General features: G+C 43.2%; 1 protein-coding gene across 1 annotated transcript in view; it reads right to left on the bottom strand.

Moving 5' to 3' along the window:
* The window catches only part of LOC134083483 (nephrin-like), a 58,420-nt gene extending 36,634 nt beyond the window's left edge, over positions 1-21,786 (bottom strand). Inside the window, exons 1-7 of the mRNA XM_062539807.1 lie at positions 21,782-21,786; positions 20,954-21,095; positions 20,747-20,871; positions 15,243-15,411; positions 14,140-14,278; positions 3,714-3,886; positions 1,000-1,140 (exon numbers count right to left, since the gene is read on the bottom strand). Coding sequence (XP_062395791.1) covers positions 1,000-1,140; positions 3,714-3,886; positions 14,140-14,278; positions 15,243-15,411; positions 20,747-20,871; positions 20,954-21,080 — 874 coding nt within the window. The 5' untranslated portion in view covers positions 21,081-21,095; positions 21,782-21,786. The remainder of the gene's footprint in view (positions 1-999; positions 1,141-3,713; positions 3,887-14,139; positions 14,279-15,242; positions 15,412-20,746; positions 20,872-20,953; positions 21,096-21,781) is intronic.
* Between the last annotated feature and the right edge of the window lie 2,669 nt (positions 21,787-24,455).

The raw sequence follows: 24,455 nt of genomic DNA, 5'->3' as shown, positions 1-24,455 counted from the left end.
AATACATTTCACGCAGAGCGTGGATCACGCAAAGCATGAGAGAAACGGCCATCACATTTCAACACCTACTGTATGTGTGTATGTGCATGTTCTGTGTGTATTCTGTGTTTGTTCTCTTTCTTTCTCTCTCTCTCTGTGTCTGTGTGTGTTCTGTGTTATCTGTGTGTATTCTGTGTGTGTTCTCTCTTTCTCTCTCTCTCTGTGGGTGTATCTGTGTGTGTGTGTGTGTGTGTGTGTGTGTGTGTGTGTGTGTGCATGTGTGCATGTGTGTGAGTGTGTGCCTGTGTATGTGTGTGTGTGTGTGTGTGCACGAGCGCGTATGTGTGTGTGTGTGTGTGCATGTGTGTGTGTGTGTGTGCATGTGTGCGTGTGAGTGAGTGTGTGCCTGTGTATGTGTGTGTGCACGCGTGCGCATGTGTGTATGTGTGTGTGTATGTGTGTGTGTGTGTGTGTGTGCATGTGTGCGTGTGAGTGAGTGTGTGCCTGTGTATGTGTGTGTGCCCGCGCGCACATGTGTGTATGTGTGTGTGTGTGTGTGTGTGTGTGTGTGTGTGTGTGTGTGTGTGTGTGTGTGTGTGTGTGTGCGTGTGTGTGCGTGTGTGTGTGTGTGTGTGTGTGTGTGAATGTGTGTGTGTGTGTGTGTGTGTTTGTGTGTGATCTGATATTGGAGTGACAATGATGGCAGAGAACATAGTGAACATATACACATAGAGACACATAAAACACACACACACACACAAGCAGACACACACACACACACACACACACTCATAGACAGAGAAGCACTCATACACAAAAGCAAGCGCACACATGCACACACTCATTTACATACATAAAAGTTGCAGCAGGGGATGGGGTATAGGCGATGGAAACAAAAGCATGATTGATATTTGTGGAGAGAATGTGCAGGACTGAGCGGCGGTCATATTGTGTATCGCTTTGCGGTACATCTAGTTTTTCAAAGTGTACTACAATATACAGTATAGTTCAATATGTCACCTTTATCCAGCTTTCTTCCATGATAAATCCAGTCACATGTTATTTCTTTTGGATTGGCAGACACCATCAGAGAAAGACTGACTTCATCATTTTGTACAGCCTTCACCTCTTTAGGCTGGTCAGAGCTGAACTCAGGGGGAACTAGAAAAGGAGAAGGGGAAATATTTACAAAAATCGTATCATACCAAAGTTGTATTATCCATTTGGGAAATTCATTGCATTGAATGAAATGAAATTAACTGGAAAAACTATGCTAGCCTAACAATATACAGAAGTGTTTTATCGACAATTGTGATTTCAATGCTTTCAACAGAAGTTGACTTTTAGAGGAAGTACAAATAGAATCTGAATACAATAATTATCACATCATAAACATCATAAGGGGGCGGAGCTGCCCTTTACAGTTTTTTCTGAATGCTAAAGCACTAATCGTGATTCTTGTAGCACAATTTCTAAAACTATTAACACATATAGCAAAACCACTCACTGAGTTTGCAAAACTAAAAGCACAAACACTGCTTTGAACTCAGTTTGCAATTTTGTAACACACACTTTGCAAAACTGAAGGCACAATTCACTGCACAACTCTCTTTTTGCGGAACTTTAAACACAACTCACTACTTACACTCAATTACCAAATGTCCAACACACTCCTAGCAAAATCATACACATGTATGGCTATCATTAACACTATTTTGCCAACTGTCTTGGCACATTTTCACATGTGAAAACTGTTTTAGATCATTAGTTCACTTTGCAATCAGCCTAAGTAGTGTAAATAAGGCACAGGTAAGATATCCGTGTGGAGTACAATGGAAGGAGCAGGAAGAGTGAGAATTAGAGGAGGCCTAGGAAGAGGACGTGGAGGTGAAGGAGCGAGAGGGAGAGGACGACAAGGACAAGGAGCGGAGCCTTGGACAGGAGGAGATTGCATGCAATGTACTGTAGATGAAATTTTGTGGCCGTACCCAGAGAGATGTCATGATGTAGATAGATTTTTTATTTATTTTTTTGTCTTAGTGAAATTACTATTTTGTGTTTTGACTTTGTATTTGTTTTGATGAGTGTGAACACCAATACTTGAAGTTTGGATTCCTATATGTTTACAGAACTATGACAAAAGTATGACCTCAAACTGACATACTGTAACCTACCTTGTGCACAGAGAAAGCAAAAGCCAGATGTGTCTTGTATTCATACCATCAGTGTGTAGTTGACACAATGTGTGCTTTAGTAGATGATGGCTTGTGTTTACTGATTGATAAAGAAACACCATTTTTACAAAGGTGTGAAGAGTTAATCAAGCTGTGTTCGCTTTTGCAAGAGAACTACAATGTTTTGATAATTTGGTGAAAGGTTTTGCTATTTGTGTGTAGAGTTTTGCAAAAATAGCCAATAGTTACAAAAAAAGTGCTTAACCAATCAGAAAAAACTGTAAAAGCACACCACTCTCGACTTTGGGGAAGACTTTGGCTCTGCCTACCACGCCTGTTGTTGGCCTTCCTGTGTTTTCCTTACTTTGCTGTTTATCTCCCATTTCGTTCTTTACCATATTGTTTAATAAAACCTCTAGACAAACGAGCCCAAGTGACTATGTGTGCCTGGTCCTAACAAATATATTACGAAGGAAATCAGCGTTTTGAGATCTGATGGATGGCTAATGGAAGGTTGATACAGCAGGAGCTCATCAGTTTCACTGTAATGATTGAGAGGAGACTGAATTCCAAAGAAAATACATGCCCGTCATTTACAGTTTTTGCCAGTTGCTTGAACACTATAGACCCATGCTTAGACTAAAGTAACACAACTTGAAGTTTTGTTGCCATATCTCAAACACATGTACCTATACCTTAAACAAAAGTGCTGCTTTACACTCTAGTTGCAATTCTGCAACACATTTACTCCTTTATGCAACACACTTGGTCCTGCATATACTCTCTATGTCATACATAAGACACTTTGTTCAAAAATGAAATCTCAGAGTACCATTTGTTTAACACATGTATCCAAAATACGAAACACATCAGGTAATTGCAACCTCTCAAATACACATCTGAACGCACTTACTTGCAAAACTGAACACCAATCAGCCATCTACAAAAAACCCTCAGTTTAGCCATTGTAAATGGTGATGTGAATGGTATATCCCAGTGTTGTGTTTTTGTTTACTTGTGTGTAGAGTTTTGGCACAAAGAGCAAAGTTTTTTGTTCTATACAAAGTAGACTAGTGTGTTCCTCCTAATATGAAAGTGTGAGTGAAAGTGTTTAAGTGTGTTTCATTTTGTCACCAGAGTTACATTTTGACAAAGGATTGTTAGGTTTTGATAGCAGAGTTTAGGTACTGATAGTAGAGTTTCAATTTGACATAGATGTGAAAGGTATATTTCCTAGCGTTGTGTTAAGTTTACTTGTGTGTAGAGCTATGGCACAGTGGGCGAAGTTTTGCAAAATGTGTTCAAGCAACGGGCAAAAACTGTAATACTGATGCAATCAGTGCAGTTATTGGTTGTGTACAAAAGCAGCACTCTTTGTCTGTCACAGAGTATAGCCACCCCATGCCAAATAAACAGTTGCTATTGGTCAGATATGTCGGGAAAAAATCCAAATGCGCTCTCAGATTTGTCCATCCAGTCTCCAGGATAGTTGCACACAGGACAAGAGGTACATTTTCTTGGGCAAGGGGTTAGAGGTTAAACACAAACATATTCACTCACAAAGCACGTTGAGTGTATAGGAAGAGCCGACTCCTTCAGAGAGCAGTTTGCTGAAAGCATTGCAGGTGACCCTCTGCTGGTGATGCTGAGAAGTGAGAGAGAGGGACAGAGTACTCGTAAAGGACACACCGCCATACTCTGCACCTTTGCTGGGTGTTTCCACACCGCGTAGCCTATGATTAAACAACAGAGAGAAAGGTGAAAAGGTTAGTATAAGTTAACACTAGAAGCGCCAAGCGCCGGTCATTTGACCGCTGAGACGCATTATTGAAGCGCCATTTTGGTTTGACCTAGATATACCTAGAACTGCCGGTGTTCCAGTTTAACTGGTTTGCATGTTAACTGGTGATATTTGCATAAAATCAGTGAATATTCAACAAGGCCCTGCCTACTTCTTAAACACATTCTGCTCTGCCTCTGCCCCCATTTTCACAAAATGCTTGCAAGTGAGAGAAAATGATGGATAGCCCATCGCTGAAAGCATCACCAGTGTATGTCTAATACATGTTCATCTAAGCATTAATCACACAAATACGACACATGCTGTTCGAATAGCAAAAAATGATATGAAACAATGTAGCCTAGCCTAGATGGCTGGATTCGAACCTTAGATGTCCTGGACAAAAACATCAGACCACTAGCTGTTTATACCCCTACACCACGAGCTGCTGAAGGAATGGGGTGATTTTCATTAATTTATTTGGCTTTTAGTCAAAGTTAACACAGGTTAACATATGTGAGAAATATACGCCTATGTTAACTGGTGATATCACAATTTAACATGGGCATGCAAGTCTCGAAACAGTAGCCTAAAGTAGGTTCATCTTTGCTTCAACTCGAAGCCTACCATCAAACAGGCATGATCCCTACCACTTTATTCCGTTTTTGGGGTAAAATGAACAAGTAAGGCAAAAATGTGATAATCTATCATGTGGTAGCCTAATATTGATCGGCTGACAAACATTGTCACAACATAACATAGCTATATTAATTTATTGGGAAGACCATAGGTTATTTAAGACAAACCCTAATGTGGTTTCAGAAGAGTTGTGGTGCAATTGAGTAAGAGTGTGCAGTTGCAATTAATATTGACGCTTTAATGAGCAGTTCGAGGCCCAAAGTGATCTTCATATTTTTTGCGTATTAGATAACGTGTTTCTGTCCCTCAAAATGAACAACGTCTGAAATGAGGTCATGGCCATTTGTTGTTACTGTATGACATAAATCTGTATTATTTAAAGCTTGCATTCCTGTGTTTGCCATCACACTTAACATGGACGTCATGATTGCAGTATAATAAGCTATGCTAGCTCGTTGTCGTGCAATGTTTACCTTAGTGCCGTGGTAAAGATGCAGCTCAGAGAACATTTTGCCCACGCGAGACTCATGTTCGAAACCCAACAAAACCTCGTTGTTTTACTTGAACAATTCCTTTTTCTAGAGCATCTTGTGTGGATAATGCTTAAGCACACCTGCATGAATCGGTGATGTCCGCATGTTTTTGGCAAGATCTTTATTCCCAATTCTCGCTCACTTCGCTTCCTGAAAATGTGAATCTCCAGCACTCGAGGGGCGGAGGCAGAGCAGAGCGCTGTTAACAAGTAGGAAGGGACTTGTTGAATATTCACTAATTTTATGCAAATATCACAATCTGAACTAATCACCAGATACCATGGCACACCGGGCTGCGGTCTTTTGATGGCAGTGATTACAAAAAAAAAAATCTTTTCACTCAATTAAATTCCAGGACCCTACGTTCACGACTTTTCCTAAATACGCATGTTTTATCACCTAGTATTTTTACATGATCAAAAGAACACTGGTACAAGCTAGTTTAGAGCTATTTTGCTCTTACTTATGTGACAACACTGCCAGTATCACGTTCGGCCATGTTTTTTCAAGCTGCTGTTCTCTTTTCTCACAGCAGATGGCGCAAGGGCTCCTGTCAGTCGGGCATGAGAATAATATTTTACCATAAAACATATAGTTAATATATGTGCAATATGTATAATGTGATTTATTTTAATAACTATTTTTAATTTACATGGCATAGTCTATGGAGGCGATTTACAGTGGTAAAATGCAAGTTTGTTTTGAAAATGTTGCGACGTTGTTCTATTAGGCATAAATGTGTAAAAATTATTTTCAGCTGAAATTCGTTGTAGGCCTAGCCTATTTAAATTAGTTTCGGCCAAATCATTCATCTGCGCACAACTAGGACTTGGGCAAAGTTCTCTTATGGATTTATTTGGGCTTACTACGTAACGTACATTTATAGTTGTATATCTTCTAAGTTGTGTATCTTTTAAAGCTCAGACTAATGTATACTGTACGCAGTTTCTTACATATTTGCTGTAAGTAAACCACTATTTACTGTTAATTTATTAAACATACCTCTGCTCATTGGCGATAGCATCAAGTGGCGCAAAGCTAATTCTCTCGTCTAGCATTCAATCGACCCGGGTTCACTACCAGCCATCAGCGAAATTTTGTAGGCTTAGCTTACATTGACTGAATTCAATGACCGTTTTTCAACGTCGACGAACAATTAGTGTTCGTTAATGGTTTTTAATAACACACTATCTAGATAGATAGATAGATAAATAGATAGATACTTTATTGATCCCCAAGGGGAAATTCAAGATATTCTATCTGGAATAAACAAACCCCTGCATCTGTTCATTCCCATGCAGTTCCTCCTGCACGAAGGCTATATCGTCTATGTCCGACTGATTTCGCCTCCTGCACAGTCCAAGTTCACGACACCGCCTCTTCAAGGTCCGGATAGAAATCACAATACTGTTTACCATTAACAAAAAAATAACTGTTAGTTGTCGTTGAAAAACGGTCTACGAATTCAGTCAATGTAAGTGTGGCAAAGTGGATGGTTTGCTAAATTGACACATGTCGACTACGCCACCTGAGGCCCTTCCCCTCAGAATATGAATGATTTGAAACTGAATTAAGGTGTTACAAACTACCAGGCAACACAGGTTCGGGGTCACGGAAAACCAGAGAGGCGTGTGTCCAAAAATAAACTCTTTTATTACAATTAAGAACATAGGGAGTGAGTTCTCTCCAGTGTGGGTTCGCTCAAGTCAGTATTATTCTCCAGTGTGGATTCGCTAAACAGCAGTAGTACTCTCCAGAGTGAGTTCGCTAAAGTCAGTATGGTTCTCCAGTGTGGATTCGCTAAACAGCAGTAGTACTCTCCAGAGTGAGTTCGCTAAAGTCAGTATGGTGGCTATTCAGGGAATGAGACACTCGTGAATACACAGCACTACAATGCACAGCACTCAGTTGTCACAGCAAACAGTGTAATCATCACAATCACTCACGCAGGCTTATGGTGACAAATCATGACACGCAGTGCAACAAGCTAAGGAATTAGCCTCCATAACCGAACTGAATTCGTAGTCACTCGTGAGCAAACAGCAGCACACCTGTCGTCACTTCAGTTAATCAATGAGGGCTGACTTCGTGGTGGCTAAACACAGCCGACTCACAAACGGAATGAAACCAACACAAACACAAAACAGAACTAAACAAAACAAACCAAAGCAAAACAGCAGCGTTCAAACTGGAACCAAGTTGCCTTGATGTTGCCGCTCCCTGTTACGCCCGAGATCGCTCTGCTGTGGTCAGTCATAAGGCCCATGTTCAGCGACTAGCTGCACTCCGAGAAGTCGGCGGACACACGGAACCGGCCAGAGGCGAAGCCAATACGGGGAGCGGTGAAGGCTGGAGTCAAGCTAACAATGTAGCTACGACGCCAGCCTTCAACATAAAAACTAAAACCTTATAGCCGCTCCCACGTACTGATTGGCTCACCTCCAATTTCCCAGAGCCACTCAGAAGGGCATTGCCGAGCTGTCTAAAGGGCGTGGACCTAGTCCTGCTACATTCTTCCCAAGGCTTTTGAATCGTCGCCCCGACGATTAACCTAAAATGAGGCGACGCTGTACACCTTGGAGAAGGGGGGGGGGGGGCACCAGGAAGGCAACAACACCAGGCCCCGCTAATGGCTGTCGCTCTCATGGCGACCCATGACCCAAAGGCGCAGGTGGGGAGCTACCCTGGCTACAGCGCTGCAGTGAGCTACGCGCTGTAGAAACTGGGAGGGGGGGGGGGGGGGGGGGCACCAGGAAGGCAACAACACCAGGCCCCGCTAATGGCTGTCGCCCTCATGGCGACCCATGACCCAAAGGCATAGGTGGGGAGCTACCCTGGCTACAGCGCTGCATTGGGCTACACGCTGTACAAGATGGGGGGGGGGGGGTACCAGGGAGGCATTAACACCAGGCCCCGCTAATGGCTGTCGCCCTCATGGCGACCCATGACCCAAAGGCATAGGTGGGGAGCTTCCCTGGCTACAGCGCTGCATTGGGCTACACGCTGTACAAGATGGGGGGAGGGGGAAAGAAGGAGGGGGGGGGGGTACCACGGAGGCATTAACACCAGGCCCCGCTAATGGCTGTCGCCCTCATGGCGACCCATGACCCAAAGGCATAGGTGGGGAGCTTCCCTGGCTACAGCGCTGCATTGGGCTACACGCTGTACAAGATGGGGGGAGGGGGAAAGGAGGAGGGGGGGGGTACCAGGGAGGCATTAACACCAGGCCCCGCTAATGGCTGTCGCCCTCATGGCGACCCATGACCCAAAGGCATAGGTGGGGAGCTACCCTGGCTACAGCGCTGCATTGAGCTACACGCCGTACAAAACGGGGGGGGGGGGGGGGGGGGGAGGAGGAGAAAGGGCACCAGGAAGGCAACGGGAAGGGGGGGGGGGGGGGGGACGGACAGGGACACACAACCCAACCGAAGCTGGCCATGCACCAAGCCTACCTGACTCCTTCTTGGTCCCACAAACAGCTGCTGTTTTGTCTGAGATAATAAAAAAATAAAGATAACCAATAGTAATACGACAAAGCAAAGACAAGGTTACAAAAGACAGAAAAACACTGGAACACACGTCTCTGGCTTTACTATGTGATCCTCTGCCAACTACGCCAAATGTGGCAAAGTGGATGGTGTGCTAAATTGACACATGTCGACTACGCCACCTGAGGCCCTTCCCCTCAGAATATGAATGATTTGAAACTGAATTAAGGTGTTACAAACTACCAGGCAACACAGGTTCGGGGTCACGGAAAACCAGAGAGGCGTGTGTCCAAAAATAAACTCTTTTATTACAATTAAGAACATAGGGAGTGAGTTCTCTCCAGTGTGGGTTCGCTCAAGTCAGTATTATTCTCCAGTGTGGATTCGCTAAACAGCAGTAGTACTCTCCAGAGTGAGTTCGCTAAAGTCAGTATGGTTCTCCAGTGTGGATTCGCTAAACAGCAGTAGTACTCTCCAGAGTGAGTTCGCTAAAGTCAGTATGGTGGCTATTCAGGGAATGAGACACTCGTGAATACACAGCACTACAATGCACAGCACTCAGTTGTCACAGCAAACAGTGTAATCATCACAATCACTCACGCAGGCTTATGGTGACAAATCATGACACGCAGTGCAACAAGCTAAGGAATTAGCCTCCATAACCGAACTGAATTCGTAGTCACTCGTGAGCAAACAGCAGCACACCTGTCGTCACTTCAGTTAATCAATGAGGGCTGACTTCGTGGTGGCTAAACACAGCCGACTCACAAACGGAATGAAACCAACACAAACACAAAACAGAACTAAACAAAACAAACCAAAGCAAAACAGCAGCGTTCAAACTGGAACCAAGTTGCCTTGATGTTGCCGCTCCCTGTTACGCCCGAGATCGCTCTGCTGTGGTCAGTCATAAGGCCCATGTTCAGCGACTAGCTGCACTCCGAGAAGTCGGCGGACACACGGAACCGGCCAGAGGCGAAGCCAATACGGGGAGCGGTGAAGGCTGGAGTCAAGCTAACAATGTAGCTACGACGCCAGCCTTCAACATAAAAACTAAAACCTTATAGCCGCTCCCACGTACTGATTGGCTCACCTCCAATTTCCCAGAGCCACTCAGAAGGGCATTGCCGAGCTGTCTAAAGGGCGTGGACCTAGTCCTGCTACATAAGCTTCAAACTCCCACTCACAGCTGGGATGGACCCCGGGTCGATTAAGTGCTAGACGAGAGAGAAAGCATTGCGCCACTAGACGCTGTAGCCTAGTCTACTGATGGCCGGTCAAGATGGAGATGGAGATGGAGACTTATGGTCAATGGAGAGGGAGATAAATGCTTATCACTCTCTTTCAATGAAACAGCAGTCTGCTCAACTTACCATGGATATGCTTCATAAGTCACAATTATGAACATTATTGTTCAGTTCAGTTTTTTAGTTCAGTTATTATTGCCTATTATCATTGTTCAGTCTCCATCGGATTCGGAGAGGCACAACGATGCTTAAAGATGGTAGCCTACAGACAGCCGATGATTGGCGCAGCAATTTAGGCCTACATAACACACTATCCATAGCAAACATAGCCTATTTGAAACCTTCGCACATGGAGGCATTCAATAGAAGAGCAATTAGCATAGGCTAGTTGTCTTGTGCGATCATTCCCCCTCCCCAATACACTCGTCTAACCAGTTCACTTAGGACATCACCTATGCGGCATTGAGGACAACTACCCCCCTTCCCCCTGCATCTTTTAGTAGGCTAAGCCTATTAGTTGTTTGATATGTGAGGTAGAGCAGTATGCTGGCTGTTTAGGCAACTCGTGAAAGAATACACAATTATGTTTGATTGCATTATGCAGAACGTTTCAGAATGTTCGAATTCGCCTGGGTGCATGTAGCCTAGTTGTGTGAATAGAAAAGAATAGTGTAGAACATATACTTTTTTGACCCCATGAGAACTTCAGCCATGGACTGGTCGGAGATTGAACCGGCAACCCCCCGCTTATAAGCCCGAAGTCATAACCAGTAGGCCATGGCTCTGCCCCACCAGTGAGAGAAAATTTGTGTCTGAATGCTGAACCACGAATTCACATAGAAGTTAACTTAAAATGTAGAAAAAATTTAGCTCTTTTCAGCAGACATCGCAAAACGGAGAAAATCTCATGTCATTATTTTTAATTACTTCTCGCGCCTATGCCTGCTCAGCATAGCCTATTGCTCTCTCTACCTCCCTCCCTCCGAGGAACAAGATGCTTCTCCCTAAATGAATGAACATTGTTTTAGAAAGTAGCCGTGGTAGCCTGTAAAATGCGGCATAAAATCCTGGCTACTATGTTATTGAAACCAGACTAGGTTAGGCTTCGTAATTTGTTCCTGGTCCATGGTCATTTTCGGGTGCGCGAACATAGGGAACGTTCCCTGATGGTCATATTAACACTAGAAGCGCCAAGCGCCGGTCATTTGACCGCTGACCCGTATTACTAGAAGCGCCGTGTGGGTTTGACCTAGATATACCTAGAAATGCCGGGCTGCGGTCTTTTGACCACAGCGATTACAAAAAAAAAAAAATCTTTTCACTCGATTAAATTCCAGGACCCTACGTTCACGACTTTTCCTAAATACGCGTGTTTTGTCACCCAGAATTTTTACATGATCGAAAGCACACCGGTACAAGCTAGTTTAGAGCTATTTTGCACTCACTTATGTGACAACACTATGTTGTCTCGCGTTCGGCCATGTTTGTCCAGGCTGCTATTCTCTTTTCTCACAGCAGATGTCGCAAGGGTTTCCTGTCAGTCGGGCATGAGAATAATATTTTACCATAAAACATATAGTTTATATATGTGCAATATGTATTATATATGTGATTTATTTTAATAACTATTTTACATTTACATGGCATAGTCTATGGAGGCGATTTACAGTGGTAAAATGCGAGTTTGTTTTGAAAACGTTGCCACGTTGTTCTATAAGGCAGGCCTACATGTGTAAAAAATATTTTCAGCTGAAATTCGTCATAGCCTATTTATGTATGTAGGGCGCGTATGCCTACGTACATTCATAGTTGTATATCTTATCTTCTATTTGTAGGCTATCTTTTAAAGCTCAGACTAATGTATAAGCATTTTCTTACATATTTGCTGGACTGACTGAGTTACAGTACGTCGCGTCAAACAGATTATTTCCAAATCAACAGCGTATGAAACGTCAAGTGGCGCAGCGTTAACTCCCTAGACTGCTACGCAAGAGACTCGGGTTCATAACCCGGCACAAGTGAAATGTTGTGTCTCATATTGACTGAATTCACTGGCCGTTTTTCAACGTCAACAAACAATTATATTTTTGTTCATGGTTTTTAATAACAAACTATCTGAAATAAACGGATGAATCACAATACTGTTTACCATTAACGAAAAATAATTTCGCCAGCAATTTTCTAAGCCAAATTGAGCCGCCATCTGACAAACTTTGGCTAAGCCAGTTAGACTTTTTGCATCTAAAAATAATTATATCATAGAGACACACGCGAAAAAATAAACGATAGCCTATAAACGATTCCCACTGGATACACCACATCAGTATTGTGCTCGTTTCTACGATAGGCTACACAGGACTCAGTTGCATGTTCTGTAGACATGAAGTGGCAACTAAAGCCATTATCAGTCATGAAAACTTTGGCGGCTGCAGCATTTAGGTTTTGGCTGAGCCAGCTAGCCAGCCAATAACTTCATCAGCCAGCCGTTATTCTCAAAGCAAATGGCTTCGGGGTCTATACATAACACACTATCCATTGCAAACATAGCCTATTTGAAACCGATCATTCCCCCTCCCCCTTACACGTCTAACCAGTTCACGGAGGGGGGGAGGGGGGGGTCGTTTTGCTACGTGTGGACATGATCACTGCGGCATTGACAACTGCCTCCCCACCCCCACCACCTCTCTCTGCCTCCTGCATAGGCTGTAAGCTGGCTGTTTGTTGTTTACATGCAACTCGTGGAAGAATGCGCAATCATGTTTCATCGCATATGCACGTTTTAGAATGTTCGAATTCGCCAACGTGCGTGTAGTTGTGTGAATAGAAAAGAATATATTTTATTGATGCCTTGCTCAAGAGAACTTCTGCCATTCTCAGGTCGGGGATCGAACCAGCAATTCTTGGGTGTAGGGGCTGAAGTTCTAACCAGTGGGCTACGGTGTTGTCTCCCCATGACATTAATGTGTGTCTCAATCTTGAATCACAAATTCACATAGAAGTTAGCTTAAATTGTAGAAACAATAGGCCTATAGCTTTTTTTCAGCAGACATCGAAACATAGCCTATACATTCGCAAAACGGAGAATATCTTTTTCACTCATCATTTTTAATTAGGCTTCTTCTCGCGCCTATGCCTGCTCAGCATTTCTGCTCTCTCTATCTCCCTCCCTCCGAGGTAGCTAGAGCCTACAAGATGCTTCTCCCTAAATGAATGAACGTTGTTTTAGAAAGTAGCCGCGGAAGCCTGTAAAATGCGCTATTAAATCCTGGCTACTGTGTAATTGAAACCAGACTAGGTTAGGCTCTTTGTTCCAGGTCCGATCATTTTCGGCGGCGCGAACATAGATAGGCTACCTATTAAATGAATAGAAGTGAATTTGGGGAGTGAATTAGAACTAGCCACCCATTCATTTAAGAGCTTAGATTATCTGCCCAAACCCGAACTGCGGGTTACGGATCTCGAGATCCAACAACACCAAATGGGTAGACATTTTTCATCCTTCCCCTCCCGTCGGGTCAGGCTCCTAATCACAGAACGCGTAGGCTATGCCTCCGTTTTAAAATAACCAACATTTCTAAGTAGCATACAAAATGTAAAAACGGAATAGCCTATAAAAAATGAAATACTATGAAAAAGCTCAATGTCAAGTTTGCTCAAGGTTTGTTCAAGAACTCTTCCAGAGTTTTTACCTCAAACAACACATATCAACACAAATAAATGAACAGATAACTCAAACGTGCTGTATGTCATAATGAAACAACCACAGACTATCAACAACACGGTCTGACAAATTTATGACCAAACGATTTGATTTGTGCACGAAGCGCCATATAGCTATCATTATGTGTAAGTAACAGCCTCCCAGTCTAAGGACTCAGCGGTCTTTTGACCGCCTCGCCGCGCTTTAAGTAGATTGTGTACCACACAGCTCAGCCCTACTCGAACTTGCCATCGGCAGCATCTCTGTAGCATCTAAAAGCCCAGGCTCCTAGCTCTTTCACTAGCATGTTAGTTACACCAGCATTACACCAGCAAGCCAGACACTACAGCTAAATTATTTAAAGCTCAGGCTACATAATTGAGTTGAGGTACACTGAATGAAGAAATTGGTGTCTACAGAAAACAGGCTTTAACTAATTAAAATGCTAGTATGTTTGGTACATGGTATATTTATGCATCAAGAAATTACAAATGAAACATGCATAACAAACAACATCTACAGTATGAATAGGCCAGCCAAACATGTGGATGTTTAAGTGCCTTTGTATAGATGTAATTGGAGTGGATTGAGACTGTTACCTTTTGGAGCCTACAGTCCAGGTAATATTAGCTTTTGGGTTGCTGCTGCCACACAAGCAGACCAGATTCACACTTTCACCTCTGTGTAGAACTTTCTGTGATTCATTCTGCACCCGTATTTCTACAGTGATTGCTGCAACTAAAACGTAAGAAAAAGGAAATTACTGTAAAATCATATAAAGTAACAGCTTATTTTATGATACTATGGAATGTGGTTGTTTTCAAACAAGCGGATCAATTTCTGTCTGAAACTGCGGTACAATTTTCAAAATTCTCAACCTCAATCCTTTAAGGCTGTGGAAGGATCCTTAGATTTAAAAGAACACCTCACCGTCTTTTCCTATTAAACTATGTTATTCCCTTAACTAATGCGTGCACTCTCTAGCTCTGGTGCGCAGCGCTACTTTGATAGCACTTAGCTAGCCCAGTTCAATAACGTAGTTTAATATGAAAAAACGTTGACGTGTTCCATTAAGGGACAAGGACCAACAATGTCCTTGAATTTCACATTGAGGAAAAAGTGAGAGCCCTGTCTAATTGTGTTTTCCAACTATGATAATTAACCCCCCATTACATCTTTGTACTTAGCCCCCAAAATAATCTCTCTTAAAAAAACGGAACTAAATATAAGATAATAAATAAATATAAATATAACATTTTTGGTACAGAGATAATTGAGATATCCTTATGGAGTGGGTGCTTGTGTTTTCCCTGAATCCTCCATCTTGGTTTGTATAGAAATGAATATCAAGTCACACATAACGTAATGTAAAAGGGTGAATATAGGATGCAGGCAGAAATAGGTAACTTTACAATATCGCTTACTTTACCACACTGCGCATGCACTCCCATTTTCACCTTCACATTCCTTTCTCAAATCAAATCTGATATGAACAAGTTCTTTTTTGGAATTCTTTCCCATCAAAAGAATAAACAGTCTTGTCAAGGTGCAGGAATTATGAGGACTAACTGTATAACCTACAGTATTTTTACACTAAAAGTCACTTGGGGATGGAATAATGGCATAATATTGGGCCTTCGCCTCTCAGGACTCTTAACCTTCCTTGAGTCAGGTAAGCAGTAGTCAATATTGTTCTCCTTACACTGTACTTTAAGCCTGGTCTTGACAGAAAGTACTTTCTTGGCCTTGTTGGTAGCGTCACAGCGGAATGTGGCCAAGTTGTCACTGGGCTGAAGGATGAATCTGAGCTCTCGGGCAACACCTCTCTCTAAGGAGATCTGATTAGAGGTACCCTGTTTGGCTTTACCATTCTGTAGAGGAGCGAGAGTGTGTCCATCACTGCAAAGTAAACAAACCTTTGATACAATTAGGATGGAACATAAAGCCATAAAAGTGTGTGCTTGTGCACTCTTATTACCACATGTGTATAACATCTTTGTCCAAATCTCATTTCAGAAGTCAAATCTTAATACTCAAAAGGTAATTTCAGCCTATGGTATAAACCTAATTGAGAAAAGCTGGACAATGCTTCTAGTAACATGCTCACTAATTATTCAACCCACTAAGGCTTGATTGCACCCTGTGTTGTGTTGTACAGTTGCAGATATTGGTGTGACTGTCTATGACAGAGTTGCACAAATGAAGAAAAAAAAATAGATTAAACTCTGCATGACTATTTAATGTTTCTTAGCATAACTTTGCTTGTCAGGCTACATTGCACGTGTTTACACAGAATATTTGTATAGGCCCACCTGTTGGCAGTGATCCAACATGTAGGCCTATGTAAATATATATTCTAATGCTTTCAAAACAAGCAAAATAATGATTCTCTTTCGAACATTCGTTCGGTATTTCACTATGGGATGCGCCTTCTGGCGTGACCAACCACGGAAGCACCTATTGCACCATTTCTGTCTATAGACAGACCAATTCACCTTTGGCTAAGTCCCGCCTATCGAACGCGGATGAGCCAATGGCAGTGCAGTATCTCCGCACATGAAGATAGGGTCCGACAGTTTCACGTTATGGCTTCATAGAAATGCATTGGGAACCATGATTTCTCCCCGGTTTTATAAGATTATATAGTGATGTAAATTGAAAAAGGTCAGTCAAACGAAATGTGTGGGATTAACGCAACACCGATACACAGAATGATGGCTTTCAATCTTGATTATACTTTTTTTGTAATTATATTAAATTAGATTAAAGTCTCTCCTCCCAGCTATCCCCTATTTTAAGCAAAGGTTTAGCCTACTCCGTAGTAAACCATAATGAAACAGCTCCACCACATCTGCCACACAGTCAACTTAATGTAAGTAAGATAAACAAGGATATAAGTTAGATAAACAAGGATGTTCTCAGCACTGTCAGCATCGTGTATAATATGATTGTCATTTAGAGGAGACTCGTAGATAACTAACGTTAGCATAGTTAGCTAACCGCTGCTAACATGCTCGCCTCAGAAAAACTTGGGTCTGTGCACACTGCACAGTAGTGTAACATTTATTCACCATACATTAATAAAGTTGAAGTCATTTTGCAATGTAGACTATGTTTCCGTTTATTTGCAGTACCAGTTCCTTACATAACATAACCCGCGGTGTCCTTGTAATATGCAGGCAAGTCTATCTAGCACAGCTAAAATCAGTGAGTCCCATTCGCCCCCTGTCTTAAGTTTGTCACGCAACAAACCTAGATATTAATTTGTATTCATGTGTCTCCATGTCGTACTGGGGTTGTTCAACAGATTCTAAATGAAATACAGTTCCGTGGCTCTGTAAAAAAGCCTCATGGATTATAACTTTTACAGACGGGCACACGGCCTCCATTGAACTCCGGTCTGAGCTCCGGTTAGAGACTGACGGACTTCGCAACAATAACTAAGGGGGGCGGGGCTTAGCCAAAGGTGAATTGCAGCCTAGGGGTGGAACCCATACGTCACACCCTTATATTCGGCTGCGCAACCCTCTGCGCTCATTCTCGCTTTCTTCCCGTGAAGAACACAACCTTCCTCAGCATTAACCTCCTACTTAACTGTCCACTGATAGACCGTCCAGGCTCTGTCCCCGGGCGTAGGATTGCTCATTTGCTGAGCGCTTTCATTAGCACTATCTTGATCAGCGTCGTTGCTGGACTTGCTAACGCGTTAAGGCGAGCAAAAGACTGAGAAGAAACTTGGTACTCGGTATGGCTACATCCAACACCGGATTGGCCGACCAGGCGAAGGACGTCCTTGCCTGGCTGCCTGCGGAGCCATGATTTCAGGAAAAGAAAGCCAGAAAGGGTTTTTCTCCTGTTACTTTCTTGTAAGGGTGGAGGGCTACGGCCTATTAAGAGTTCTGAACAAACATTTCAGAAAATTCACGTTCAGAATGCTCACATACAGCACTCTGTTTCGTTCAATACATCCGGGGGACTGGTTCACTACATGCGATCTTCGTGACGCATATCTGCATATTGGCGTGTTCAACCCGCACAGAAAATACCTAAGATTTGCTTTTCAGGGAAGGGTTTACGAATACCTTTCAGTCCCCTACGGGCTAAGTCTAGCCCCCAGAACCTTCACCAAAGTTAAAGAAGCAGCACTGGCTTTCCTCAGACAGTCGGGACTCTGCTTTTTTGCTACTCTAGGACTTTACTTTTCAGGACGACTACCTCCTGTGTGCTGCAACGCGCGATCAGGCGGACCGTTACACTGCAACGCTCATAGCTCATCTATCGAGCTTGGGTTTCAACATCAATTACACAAAGAGTCATCTGTCTCCCTCTCAAACAATAGAATATCTGGGCATCCAGATTGATTCTGTCTCATTCCGTGCAACGCTGCCTGAAGAGTGAATCAAAGCGTTTCACCAATGCCTCTCCCTGTTCCGCAGGAACAAGACGGTTTCCTTCAGAACATGCCTCCATTTACTGGGGTTGATGGCCTCATCAACGTCAGTGATTCCGTTCGCACTACTGAGAATGAGGGAATTTCAGAGGTGGGTGGTATCCCTGCGATTATGCCCCCGGAGACATCTCAGACGCATAGTGAAAATATCACCAGCGTGCCTCACAGCACTCAACTGGTGGAAAAATCCACAAACACTCCGATCAGGCTCTCCCCTAGGAGTTGTGTACGAGAGAAAGGCAATCACGACAGATGCATCCCTCACGGGGTGGGGGACAGTCCACGAGGGCAGATCTGCCAATGGGACCTGGCCAGTATGGCTTCGAGACAAACACATCAATTTTCTCCAACTTCTGGCAGTGTTCTTAGCGCTAGAGCATTTTCTCCCATACATACACGATTGTCATGTCCTGATCAGAGCAGCCAATACAACCGTAGTGGCCTTTATCAATCACCAGGGAGGGACACGCTCCCTTCAACTTCACAACCTGGCGCGCAGACTGATTCTTTGGAGCAGCACCCGGATCAGCTCGCTACGAGCAACGCACGTTCCGTGAATCATGAACACCGGGGCGGACCTTCTCTCAAGGGGGAACCCCCTTTTACGGAGAATGGAAACTCCATCCCCCGGTTGTCAGTCAGATCTGGGAGAAGTATGGCAAGGCTGCCGTAGATCTCTTCGCCCACTGTTCTTTTCTCTCAAAGACGCAGATGCACCACTGGGTGTGGATGCGCTGACACAGCCATGGCCGAATGTGCTTCTTTACGCATTCCCTAATATCTCTGACACTCGGCAGAGTAAGGGAGCACGGACTATTTCTGCTGCTAGTAGCCCCAAATTGGCCCAGGAGGCTGTGGTTGGCAGAGATCAGCCAGATGGAGAAAACCTGGCCTCTCCCTCCCCACAGAGACTTACTGTCTCAGGCGCAGGGACAAATTCTACACCCCAGGCCAGACCGTCTGGCACTCTGGGTCTGGCCAGTCAGTGGTTAAACCTGAATGCTGCAGGTCTCCTTCCCGAGGTCATTGCCACTATTCAAAGTGCCAGAGCCCCGTCAACGTGCACACTTTACGACTGTAAATGTTTTGTGTTTGAAAAATGGTCTGAGGACAGAGAGGTCATCTCTTTTCAGTGCTCAGTTACCGATGTATTGTGTTTTCTGCACAAACTTTTAGACAAAGGCAAGGCCTTCTCCACTATTAAAGTTTACTTGGCAGCTATATCTGCTTGTCATGTTGGGTTGGGCAAACTCTCGGTGGGTTGCCACCCTCTGATTAAGAAATTCATGAAAGGTGTGCGCCGGTTACGCCTGCCACCCAAGCCTACAATGCCTTCATGGGAGCTGCCCATGGTCCTGAAAGCTCTCTCAGAAGCCCCTTTCGAGCCCTTGGAAAGCATTGATATGAAATATCTCACGCTTTAGACGACTTTGCTTTTGGCTTTAGTCTCAGCAAAGAGAGAACTACTGTAGGCACTTTCGATTCACCCGACGTGCATGAAGTTTAACGAAAGTCTGACAGCAGTAACGTTGAAACTGAACCCTGCTTTCATTCCAAAAGTGATAATTTCGTCATATGTTGGCGAGGCCATAGAGCTACGAGCCTTTCACCCTCCTCCTTTCTCCGTCGGAGGAGCGGAGACTACATTGCTTGTACCCTGTCCGAGCACTGAAAATGTACGTAGACAGAACGAAATGTATTAGGATGCTCTTGGACACTTTTATTCATTATCATAGGCTGGATATGACAGCACCGTCCTTGGCGCATACAGTGCTTGGTGAAGGAACTTCAGACGAGTGATATGAACCCTCAAAGTTCGTCATATCAGACTTTTTGCTTCGGAAGGCATGCAATACGGGAGTTGACTATATCATCCCATAGTGAGATACCGAACAAATGTTCGAAAGAGAACGGTAGGTTACTTAACGTAACTGGTTCTCTGAGAATATGAGTGAGGTACCTCACCAATATGCCCATTTTGCATCTATGCACGGGAGAAAGCATGCCTGAGAATGAGCGCAGAGGGTTGTGCAGCGGAATATAAGGGGGTGACGTATGGGCTCCACCCCAAGCTGCGATTGGTCTGTCTATAGACAGACGTGGTGGAATAGGTGCTTCCGTGGTTGGTCACGCCAGAAGGCGCTTCCCATAGTGAGATACCTCACTCATATTCTCAGAGAACCACAGTTACGTTAAGTAACCTACCGTTTTGTATGCTAGATGTGTGTGTGTGTGTGTGTGTGTGTGTGTGTGTGTGTGTGTATGAATGGAATGTGTTCTCTCTGTATTCATCTATACCTTTAAGGGTTCACTGCAGAAGAGAGAGAGAGAGAGAGTGGAAAGTCTTCAAACAGAATTGTCTCTCATGGCTGATTGACAGTAAAGATTTACAACAAGACGGAACCATTGCATTCCGTTACTGTGGTGTGCTAGACATTGGCAGATGTTGCAAGTTGTTTCAATTTGTCATGCTACTGTACATCGCAGTGACATGGTTTCAACACTTTTACCTCACTTTACAGTACCAGTACAGTACTTTCACGTCACAGCATTTATGATGTGTTGTTACTTTGACAGTCCAGCGGAGTGGGCATTCATTTTTGAACATCTTTTTGATTCATTACAACAACATGGGTCTTGCAAATGATACATATGATATGATACATTTTAAGATGTATTTCATATATTGAGCAACCATGCTACTGCACAATGCACATGACTTCAGCACCACCTGCCACACATGCATACATACATACTTTAAACCATGAGAGCTGTGCTCTGGGATTCCCTCCACTTGAAAAACACAACAGACGCAATGGATGTCCTGCTTGGAGTGTTACATCCTCTGGGGGAGCATCTAGCCACACCTTAAGTGGCGGATCTGAATGAGGTAAAGAGAAAAGTGGTGAAGTAAGATGTCTGAAAACAAACAGAAGGAAGTAAAAGGTTATTGTGGAGCTTACATAACACACGAAGTTCCTTAGATGTGCTGCTTGAGTAGTGGGTGGCTTTGTTGAATGCCTCACATGAGAGAAGGAGACCATTCTCCTCACGAGAGACTTTATACGTAATATTGGACATGGTCATCATTCCCCCATTTTCACCCTGGTAAAATGATGTGATATGTTATATAAAAAGTGTTAAGATGGAGGAAAGGTTTTTCTCCTCACATATGGTATATGCCTAGCCTGGGTGTTCCCATCCTGCCTTGCTCGGTGATTTCATTCACGCTGCTAAGGCAGTCTGGAAAATACCGCCCTCATTTTTGCCTGAGATAGGGGACCAATCACAGAACAGGGGGGAAAGCAAGACAATGATGAGCTATGCACAGACGCATTTGATAGTCATCCGTGGCACCCAATGAACGGATCTGGGCATTTTTTCAAATACAAGAAAATAAACGTCTGGTTACCAGATCACGTCTCATTTGAGAAGTGGTAGGCGCTAAGCCAGGCTAGTATATGCCCCAAGTAAATTTCAAAAGCTTGCGACTTCCTTCATTATTTATAACCCTTCATGTGGTGTACCTCTTTCAGAAACTCCAGAAAACTTCTGCAAATCGTTCATTAACTATGGATGTGATAGCATTTGCATTATCATTAGCATTTGCATTTTGTTGTGACCCCTCTTGGCCACCGTATTAACTACGTCCTGAATGTAATGTAAAACGAGATCCAACCCATAACTATGACAGGTCAGGTCAACTAGTGAAAATGAATACAATGTGTCATATCAATCATTCAGTGAAGTATTGTCAGCCAACATGTAGGTTATAATTGCAATTTCCTCACCTTTGACATAGATTCAACTGTTGTGTTAAGTTCCTTATAGCCTAACCACCAACGTAACTGGACTGGAGGGTTACTGGAGCTTGCGTGGCAACATAATGTCACTGTTTTCTCCTCAATTGCTTCAGAAGATCCCAATAAATTCACCTTGTCAGGCTCAACTGAAAGTGAAAAAATATAAAAAATGTGAAACATTCATGATTAAAATCAAGTGCTGTAAAATAAGCTTTATTTTTATTACAATTGCTCCAGCTGAACAAAAGTTCCACCTCGACTTAGTGTCAGTTTACGTTAAAAATATGTTGGAGTTTACAAGCTACTAAAAAATAACGGGTTGCACCATGCAAAATAGTTTCAACGTAACACTAAGTTATGACTTAAATTTTACACCTCCTCCCAAGGTTTAAGGTCCATCATAAGTTATTTGTTAACATGGTTTTCTCATTTAAATGGTGGGAATGTTAAATTCTAAGTATAAGTCGAGAAGAGTTACGTGACCGATTACACACTTTTAATTCACTTGATCAGTGTTTGAACCAAGTGTATTAACTGGAAATCAAACCTATCAATACCACTCAAAGCACACATTGAATTGATTTTGATTGATCAAAGCATTCATTAGTTAGAAATATGGGGGAGTGTTACCGTTTCCTTCACTAGCTATCCACTGCAGTAGCCTATGTTAGGCCAACAGCTGTGGCTAGAAAATAAATAAATAAAGGTCCGCACACTGATAGCAGCTCCCAGGTTTATTTAGCACAACGTTTCGGACCAAGGTTGCACCTTGATGAAGGACCTTGGTCCGAAAAGTTGTGCTAAATAAACCTGGGAGCTACTATCAGTGTGCAGACCTTTATCATTTCTTTTCACATCTTTTTGGTCCAGCACTTGCACTATTTAGATGTGCGCGCATTCTCTTGTTTTTGGATACAACAGCTGTGGCTGAAATATTCTCAAAAAAAGTGGTTGGATTATTGATGATGGGTTGGATAGTTGTTGTTTTTTTGTCTTGGCAGCGGGGCATGTGAGCGGAGCTGAGCGTGGAGCGAGCGCGGAGCGGAGCTTGCGAATTATAGTCAGAGCGCAGAGCGGGTTTTAATCCAAAGGCCGGAGCGTTGGTTTTGTTTTGCTCCAGTTCCGCTCCGATACTGCTCTCACCAGGAGTCTAGAGCATCCACAAGTCCACACAGAATCAGGTGTGCCACTAGAATTCAGTTTGCATCGAGAAGTTGCATTGGTAATCAATTTATTTTCAAAACTTGGATGCTCTTGTGCTGGTTTGAAATACAAATGTTAACTTTTGTATTTTTTATGCCTATTTATATTATGAGAAATAAGGTGAGATTTTAGCAATGATGAGTGCAGTAGTATGTTGTTCGGTAGGCTATGTTTCATAAGAACTAGGTCAATGGTTTCTTTTTCGCCGGCATAGGCTATGTGACACATTCAAAATCATTTAGCTTTAGCCTATTAAATTACACTGGTAAGATAATACACGTGTGAGTTCAAGATGAAATTATTTGTAGGACCCATCCTACATAGCCTAATCTTTGAAAAAAGTTTTAACCGAAAAGGGTTTCAATCACAGGCTCTTTCCAGCAACAAAGCCGGGCATGTCAGTTCAGGCCACATCGGGCAGTGTCTTCCAGGCGTACTTCGGGGAAAAAACGTCAGATAGTGCTCCCTATTTTAAATTTGAGCGAGCGTGGAGCGATTTCACCAGAGCGGGATGAAATTTTAGGTGAGCAGAGAGCGTTTTTTGAGCGGAGCTGTCTGGTGCTGGTGCAACTTTGAGCGATGGAGCGAAGGAGAGAACACTCACAAAAGCGGGGAGCGATAATTCTCGCCACTCAGCGCCACTCACATGCTCTGCTTGGCACCAAGTATATTGCCATGGCAGGTCACCACAACAAGTAGTCACCAATGGAAACTCACTTCATGCAAATGAGCAAACTCACAGTGCACAGTTAAAGTATGGCTGATGTAGAGTGGAGCTTGAGACACCTGGTTGATACTTTCACACTGCAGAATGGCTTGATTATCCTCTGCAGTCACCTCCAGGATTAACAGGCTCCTGGATCTTCTTTGAACAATATCCTCTTCCCAGCTACTTAACAAAAGTTTCCCATTCTTGGATGAGGGGAGAAACAGAAACATCAATGAGGAATTTACTAACTTTAGCAATTCAATTGAAATCTATTCAAATCATTTCTGTCACATTCCAGTGTTTCCTCTAGATTTTTTTGGCATTGGGGGCAGGCCATCTGCCTTTTTTAATTCTAGTTGCTAATCACACAATTTAACGTGATTCGGTGGGGACAGGATTCAGGAATAGGCTACTAAAGACAGGCCATCTTCTGTCTGACTCACGTCCTATTACCCCATACATTCAACCACATATCACTGCTTGAACATGCTTCACACTGGCCACGTTTACATGATGTTTTTAATTCCGAATTAGTTTATTCAGAATTAAATAGATCGGAATTAAAATATTCTCCTTCGAGTTTACATGGAAATAATAATTCCGAATTGGCGTTTACATGGAACATACGTTAATTACGCTTTATTGTATTCTGCTGAACGTCTGGGGGTCGGGAAGGGTTCCGATTGGACAGGCGGCGCATGAACGTAGCCTAATAAGGTCTACCGGAAGAAAACAAACTTTAGCTGGCTA

This window comes from Sardina pilchardus, chromosome 6, assembly GCF_963854185.1.
Source record: "Sardina pilchardus chromosome 6, fSarPil1.1, whole genome shotgun sequence".
Taxonomy (NCBI): domain Eukaryota; kingdom Metazoa; phylum Chordata; class Actinopteri; order Clupeiformes; family Clupeidae; genus Sardina; species Sardina pilchardus.
The sequence above is the reverse complement of the archived record's forward strand: the minus strand, read 5'-3'. Positions and strand labels throughout refer to the sequence as shown.